The 8,307-nt window shown below is 42.4% G+C and overlaps 2 protein-coding genes across 2 annotated transcripts; one reads left to right on the top strand and one right to left on the bottom strand.

The window, feature by feature from the left end:
* Window positions 1-388: 388 nt before the first annotated feature.
* LOC137296546 (type-2 ice-structuring protein-like) lies at window positions 389-2,519 on the bottom strand. Its single transcript, XM_067828352.1, has 3 exons — window positions 2,306-2,519; window positions 1,355-1,534; window positions 389-636 (listed from the first exon to the last, which is right to left on the bottom strand). Exons 1-3 carry the CDS (start codon window positions 2,517-2,519, stop codon window positions 389-391), a joined length of 642 nt encoding a protein of 213 aa, XP_067684453.1.
* Window positions 2,520-3,635: 1,116 nt separating this feature from the next.
* LOC137296887 (uncharacterized) lies at window positions 3,636-4,273 on the top strand. Its single transcript, XM_067828773.1, has 2 exons — window positions 3,636-3,973; window positions 4,084-4,273. The coding sequence occupies exons 1-2, from the start codon at window positions 3,636-3,638 to the stop codon at window positions 4,271-4,273; spliced, it is 528 nt and encodes a 175-aa protein (XP_067684874.1).
* The last annotated feature ends 4,034 nt before the right edge of the window (window positions 4,274-8,307 follow it).

Here is an 8,307-nt window from a genome sequence, read left to right as displayed (position 1 = left end):
TGAATTCGCATATGGTTTCTTTACTATGGCTTTCAAGATATTTACAAATTTAATTTCGTTCAGTTTGGAACGTTTTGCTCCTATCATCGATCATCAATATTCAAATATTCAAAATACATGCAATGGATTAATACGGTCACCCTTTCACGAGCATCTGGTATCATCACAGTTTGAAAAAAAACAGGATTCATAAAACACATGGTCGGAATTGTACAACTGACAGTCTTGTTATGGATGTGGAAAGTTTTGCGCTGACCTAACCGTGTTCAGTATATAATTAGAGACATGGGAGCTTAAGTGTAGGTCAGAGGTCATGTGTTTATACGTCACGTTAACTACAGGTCCAGACTGTATTACACGGATACATTTTGAGATATATTACATCCAACTATTCAATAGGAAGTGGATTCAGCATATTCTTTTCACATATGTAATATTTGTCATGCTTCGCCACTTTCGAATTATGCCATCGAAAGTTGTCGCTTTTGATTGAGACAATGTAGTTTCTGCCTGTGCCATGTAAGGGGTATCCCGGAGCCCAAGCTTTGTAGGTCAGTTTCCGGCCATCATGAAACACCCACTGCCCTTCCTCAGCTGCATCCGATCCATCGATGAAATAACTGGAAACGTTTGTGTCTGAAAAATAATAATGCATCATTATTATTACGTACATCCAAGGCCGTAGTTAGACCAGGGGGGTACGGGGCAGTATTGATATAACACTCTTTTGTAATGTTGAAAGTGCCCCCAACCCCATCGCAACTTAGCCCGAAGTAGCCATGGGGTTCTTACGCTGAAGGGGTCTTTGTCGATACGGGTACTTCAGATATGCACCCCATGTAAACTATCATAATCAAAAGCTTCTTTGCACTTCACCTTTATACTAAAAAGGTTTTCTTCAAATGATTAGCTATACGACAAAATGTTATCGCATATTAGAATACCGACTTCTGAATGTCTGTCAAGAACCTCAAATGATTAGCTGTACAAAATTCGCACGGACGGAATAACGAGGAACTTAGATATTAATAGGTCGGGTAAAAACAATCTTAAACAACATGAATTCTAATCAACCAGTTGACAAATCATCATTCATCGCAAGGGTACATAATTCTGACCTCGTTCTCAATCTCTGCTTGTACAATGTATTTTCGTGTTTGTTGGGGAGATATTGATTTGCCTTTGGGGTGTTTTGGATGGTTACCACCAGAAATCCATCTCCGCTCCGTTTATCTATTTGATGACTATGTTTTGCAGGTTCGCGTGAAACCCATTGCACTAGTTGATGTACCCTAAAAGTTGAAAGTAACCTAATAGTAACGTTTAAGTAAACGTTTTCAATGTGTGTACAGACCTGACGAAGACTGGATCTGCTTGGTCACGTGGTTCTGCTTCTCTTCACTGTCAATGACAGCCAGATATTCGCCTCTTGACCTGCAGTCAGCAACACTGACATTGTACTTCTTCTGGTCAGTATGAAGCTGGTAGCAGAAGTTGAGGAGGCGGTTGTGGACGTAGCCGGACGGACAGTCACCTGGGGTGGTCAAGAACAAGTCAGTATGTACAGAACCTGAAACATCCATTTCGCATACCCAAACTGCGGACCTTTTATGACGGACCTATAGGATAGGTGCATGGTGGATCTATCGGATGCCTGTTCGAATGAATGAGTGAATGAATGAATGAATGAATAAATAAATGTACAGGAGCGATGGGATAAGCAAAGTGGTTAACCCGCTGGTCCGACAACCCACATGGATTCAATGTGATAACCCATTTCTGGTGTCCGTTGCCGTGACATTGCAGGAATATTGCTAAAAGCGGCATACAGTCATACTCATGCCTGAATGTAAACACAGGCAGTGGTGTAAAGTAACGGTTAAAACGTTTGTTCCCTACGTGGCTACAGTGTACAGGCCCTTTCTTGGGCTATCTTGCTGGATTATCATTAGTATGATTGCACAATGCCATTTCGAAAGTGTAGACTACCAGTTGTCCAACTTCAATTTTGTGGAAGCGGAGCGGGTTAGGCAGCTGACTTTGTGCGCTGGCGATTGGGTCCCTGATTGGGTGCGGGTTCGAAACCCGCATGCGACTCAAGCGAAAACGGACTGGAATTTGTACTTTACTAAGAACACGTAATTCCAAATATAAAATATGTTGCTGGAATATTGTTAAATGAGAAAATAAAGACTGCTTAACCACAAGACTAAAACAATCACAACATCATTGCTTAAACGCTGGAATCATAACGTAGGTTTTGCATTTCTGTTTATCCTGCGTAAAACACCATATATATGCTCACCCGTTCTGACGCTGTAGTAGACTGTACCCGCCTCTTCTTCTCCGTCCTGCGGCGACAGAAACAGCACGTCATGGAGCTGACACCGTCGGCGTTGCCGTCTGTGGAACACAGACACACACGCCTCATTCTGGAGACAAAGAACAACGCATTGGGTGTCCGTAAGAGCATTTGAAACTTCAGTCAAAATGTTTTTGTTGATCAAAATGTCTGCCATGCTTTTAGTACCCCATACAGATCTAATGTGAGTTGAGGTGTAGGTCGCCATTGAAAGGATCATCAATATCGTTAACGTCTTCATTGTACTCGTATGCTACTACTCAAATCTGAGTGCTTTGGAGACCAGATCAGACTAAATATACTGAGTCGTGTATTGATTTTATTCAAATTTAGATGGTTATCTATTGAAATGTTTTGCTCTAAACGGATACTGTGTACATTTACCTGGTAGCAAATATTGTCAAGTAAGCACTTTCGAAGTTTTGTTTGTGTTTTAGATGTTAATTTTTATTTTTTATATTGTGATTCTTCACCGAGCGTCAAGGCAACAGAATACCATACGTGATGACAAAGACCACCGTCAGAAGATGAACTATAAACAGATGCAACCTGGGATATGTCATATAAGTGGTCATAAAAATATCTCTATGTGAAATTTGGGGTGAAACATTTCTTCTTTGAGTGGCATATTTAGACCTGTCGTAACTCTATAAGTTATCATAGGCTTACGAATGTCGTAACTCTATAAGTTATCATAGGCTTACGAATGTCGTAACTCTATAAGTTATCATAGGCTTACGAATGTCGTAACTCTATACGTTATCATAGGCTTACGAATGTCGTAACTCTATACGTTATCATAGGCTTACGAATGTCGTAACTCTATACGTTATCACAGGCTTACGAATGTCGTAACTCTATACGTTATCATAGGCTTACGAATGTTGTAACGCTACGAAAACTTAGTGGTGCAGATAAATCACAGTTATCTCAGACAGACATGGACATGTTAGTATTTTAAAGCACCCATTTAGTGTTTAGTATGGTATTGTGTACCATTCCCGAGGGACGATTTGTGACATGATGGCTCGGATCTATTGAATGATCATTCTTGTGAATGAATGAATAAATGAATGAATGAATGAATGATATTTGTAGGTTAGAATGAACTGGGATAGTGGGAACAGTCTCGTTTGCTCATCACCCCACATGGGTACAATGTGCGAAGTTACTTCATTATGACGTCACGTAATTGTGTCGTCACGCAATTGTCTCGACGGCATTCGTGGAGACTGGACGTGTGTTTCATAGATGCTAAATATCTTGGTCTAAAATGGGCTGCAAACAGACCAAGGTTATACCTTTCAAGCAAACATCTCCAGAGGAGGCTCTGGCGGGCACGATAAACTGTCCTCAGGAACTGTACTACGCGAAGAGTCAGGTGACATTGCCCACACCCCGTCTGTCAGGGGAGGAGATTCTTCAACAGTTACGAGATGAGGGCTTGGTCCCCGACCGTCAGTCCAGTGGAGGAGTGGCCTTCTCTGTTCCCGCCGTGGAGGGGGTTGTTCCCCGTGGCAAATCTCCCCGTCGTCTGGAGCAAATCCCAGTGCGATGCTTCTACACAGCTGAGAGGAGGCGACAGAAGGCAGATCTATTCCGATTTGACAGGTAAACATCTTTAGAACGAAGATTCTAAAAGATCTGAAAGATGTGTAATTGATACCCTTGCTTTTGCATCAATTTTATATTGATCTAAATCAATCTATGTTTTCAAACAGGTTTGTGGAGCAAGTCCAGAGGAAACAATTGGACAGAGAAATCAAACACAAAGCTGTCAAGGACGAGAAGAAACGTCGCCAGTTCCTGAAGAAAATGAGGGCGGAACATCAGCTCCAGATGAGGGAGGAGAAACTGAAGAAGCTTGAGGAAGAGCGGGCGGCAAAGAGGAAGAACGCAGCCAGGAAGTAAATCAGCTTCCTAGAAGAGCGAGCTGGTGATGGTTTTCAAGATGTGTCGGTTGATGGAAATACGAAACCAGGAACATTAACTCCATAAACTGCAAAAAATATGTCATCAAGGCTAAGGAACGCGTATAGCCAGATGCAGTATATGTTAAAGCAGCTGTAGATTTGAAAATGTGAAAACAGTTTTCCGTTTACCTGTGTGTAAATATTTACGGTAAATTGTTCTTAAAATAAATAATGTTCATATCTCAAGTGTGTGTTATTATGTGAACGTTGTGAAATATTTTACACATACTTATGTTATTTGTGTTTATATTTGTAATAAAGGTTCATGACACACCCTGTTTGTGATTGTATTATATTGTTTCATAATGCTGATTGTGTCAAAATATATCACGAGTGACTGTGTTCCGTGAATGGTGCGATGTGAGAAGACATACACATGCATATTCCTCCAAACAACACCCACTTTTTGTTTAAGTACAAAAACACTTCAAGTTGTATATGTTTAGCACATTTAGCTTACAAATCTGGAAACTCTAAAATACTTTTACGATTTAAAAGAATTAAAGTATCAGAGGAAAACACAGCAACAACGAATGGTCACTATGACTAGACCACCAATGTGACTGTCACGCAGTAGTGACATATTCACTGCCAGTGATCAAAGATATGGTTAATTCATGCTGGGGGTGCATACGTGAAGCCAAAGTACTGTAAGTCCCCATCATCCCCAGCTAGAATGTCCAGATTTAGCTACTGGTGGTCTATAGCTCATATTTAATATCATTACAGGTAAATTTGATCTTTGTGTTGAATAATGCCATTTATCATTTGAAATGGCTAGGGATTTTTACTCAAATTGCTATAACGTGCTAATAGTTTACTGTCCTTTGAGGCAGATATACCTTATAGTTAAACCAATGCTTTTCTCGTTACTATGTGTCTGAAATATTGAAAATATAACGTTAAATTTGAACTGACTCATTCATTGTTGCGGTTGTATTAGCCACCACTACAGTATCTGGTGTGGCTGCCTCTTGCACGTATAACATCTGCCAGTCCTATCCTCATGCTCCCAATCAAACATCGGGTTCTCAACATCGTAACCCTCTGCCAGTCCTGATAGTTTTCCTGCATCAGTTCCTGCAGATTTGAACAAAAGGATCTCTGGCTCGCTCTTGACCATCAAGGTAGCCACAAAATGCTCGATGGGGCTCCTTGCCGGTCAGGGTAATGTGTTGATGGCGTTATTTTGCAAATGAGCGATGACGGCACGGGCATGGTGAAGCCTAGCATTGTCATCAATGATTAATACTGGGCAACTGTCGAAGGGATGGTTACCAAAATGTGGCATCATGACCAGTGTAGTTCTTCCTGGTGATAACCTTGACCTCTGAGATTCACAGGTACTGTAATGAGATGCAACTTGCAGTCATACGAAACACAACCTAACACCGTCACTGGACCACCACCAATGGTGTCATCTGCATGGGTCATATCCTTTTGTTATGACGTCTCCATACACGACAACGTCCTTTGGTAACCTACATGCATGTAGAGGTGGCTATTTCATCTGACCACTGTACGCAACTCCATGTCGTCCAACCAAAGACCATAAAATAGTATATTGTATGGTCTCTGCTCAAACCGAAAGACGTCAAAATATTAGAAGGTACTTGTTGTTACCCTGACTGACATTAAGAGAATAAAACTAGGGCTGTTCTTCTGTGAAGTCGGAATATACCACAAAAACCGAAGTTCCGAACTAAACTCATGGGCAAAAGAAACTTATCACTTTAAAATTTCCATTTACGCTTCTAAACAAAACTGAACTAGGTAAAACATACTGAGAAAACATTCGCTAAAACACATTTTTAAGCTGAGTAGCAAGCAAAAAACCCGAGATATTGTGATTTTCGTGAAAGCACGAAAAACAGTGAAAAAGGTTTTTTGAGTGTAACCAAAAGTTCTCGTGCACATTGGTTGCATAAATACAGCTGTTCGACAGTGCAATCATGCATTATCAAAAAGCATATCAAAGTTATGCCACGACTGTCATCGGAGCAACGCAATAGGGCCATCGGTATGGCCCATATGGGGGCGTCACAACGTCAGATTGCCAGAACATTCCACTGCAGCCAGGCAACAATCAGCAACCTCCTGAGACGTTTTCAGCAGACAGGTCAGACCACTGACCGTCCAAGATCAGGTAGACCAAGGGTTACGACGCCCGCCGAAGACCGCCATATCCGTACGATACACCTACGGAACAGATTCGTCACAGCGACGTCAACGGCGACCACAGCCTTGGGACACCGCATCAGCAGACGAACCGTACTAAGACGTCTCCGTGCTGCTGGTATCAGAGCTCGCCGTCCATTCCGTGGAATGCCCTTGACCCGCCAACATTGTCAACGTCGGCTGCAGTGGGCACGAACAGTACGTCGGTGGCAGCGACGTGACTGGCAGAGAGTGCTCTTCACTGATGAAAGTCGTTTCAACTTGTACAGAAATGATGGCCGAGCCCGTGTATACCGACGTAGAGGTGAGCGATTGGCGAGGAACTGCATTCAAGAGGTGCACCCATTTGGAGGAGGTGGTATCATGGTGTGGGGTGGGATTTGTGCTGATCAGAGGACACAGCTTGTCATCCTGCATGGAAATCTGACAGCCCAAAGGTATAGGGACGAAGTCTTGAGGCCAGTTGTTTTGCCCTTTGTGCGTCAACAGCCAAGAGGTGTTCTTTTGCAACAGGACAATGCACGTCCGCATACTGCCAGAATCGTTGAAGATTACCTCAACAACGCCAACATCAACGTTTTGCCCTGGCCAGCACGTTCCCCAGACATGAATCCCATTGAACACCTCTGGGATCATCTCGACAGACAGCTAAGACAACGACAGCAACCACCAGCAAATCGCCAACAATTGGAGCAAGTTCTCTTGGAACTGTGGCAGAGGATTCCTCCTGACGTCATCAGGCGTTTGACGACATCAATGCGGAGACGTGTACTAGCGTGCATTGATTCAAGGGGTGGACACACTAGGTACTGAGTGCTCAGACACTTCCAAGATTCAGTTTTCCACACACTCTGTGAATGCAATCCTCTGTGTAAACTTTCACGTCCACCCCATGTGTCATCTACCTCACTTCCTGCATGCATGAACATTGACAGGGCATCAACAAATACAGTTTTTGCTGTGTAAATGGCTTATCTTTCTTATATAAACATTCTTTCTGACATTTTTTTGTTTTTGTCGTTTTTAACACAAATAATGTCGGGTGATAAGTTTCTTTTGCCCATGAGTTTAGTAAAAGTAAAAAACGCACTTACGCACAAACACACACAGTGGTATTTAAATGAAACAACGTGGAACAAGCCTTTTTACCACATGTCACCTTACATGAGATATTAATGTCATAATCTGAATCAGTTCTGTCTGAATCCAAGTGTGATCTACGATTCCATGAACAGAACGCCATGTGTGCTAATTTAGCGAAAGTCAGGTAATGAATGTTCAGTTGTTTGCAATCTATTATACGCGTACGTAAAATCCCATCATCATCACACCTCCCAGAGTCCATGTTTCTGGTGTCTTTCAAAACGGCAGCCTGTCCATGCGGTCCCTCCCCTCAATGGGATTAGGAATGTCGATCAAAATAGTAACAAACACATCGCTGCATTCATCGCTGTGTCCTTAGCAGTGCATTAACTCCATTATTCCTAGGTTTGAAGCCAAATTCGACTGATTGTCACCTTTGGTCTGTGACTGGTCTTGGATCTGTTAAGGATACTCTATCACTACATTGGTCATAGGGTTTCCATCACTTGTCAGTCTCTCGAAGTTTCACGAGTTCGATTCCCCACACAGGTGCACCATATGAAACATCTCTGGCTGTATTATTGCAGCGTAAAACGCAATTCACTTTTAAAGTCGGTTCTTGCATTCTCGGTGGGTGGGTGAGAATTGTTTTAAGCCGTATTTAGCACAATTCCAGTCTCCGCGCGGGGGACATGAGAAGTGGGATTTAGA

This window comes from Haliotis asinina, chromosome 9 (genome assembly GCF_037392515.1).
Source record: "Haliotis asinina isolate JCU_RB_2024 chromosome 9, JCU_Hal_asi_v2, whole genome shotgun sequence".
Lineage (NCBI taxonomy): Eukaryota > Metazoa > Mollusca > Gastropoda > Lepetellida > Haliotidae > Haliotis > Haliotis asinina.
The sequence above is the reverse complement of the archived record's forward strand: the minus strand, read 5'-3'. Positions and strand labels throughout refer to the sequence as shown.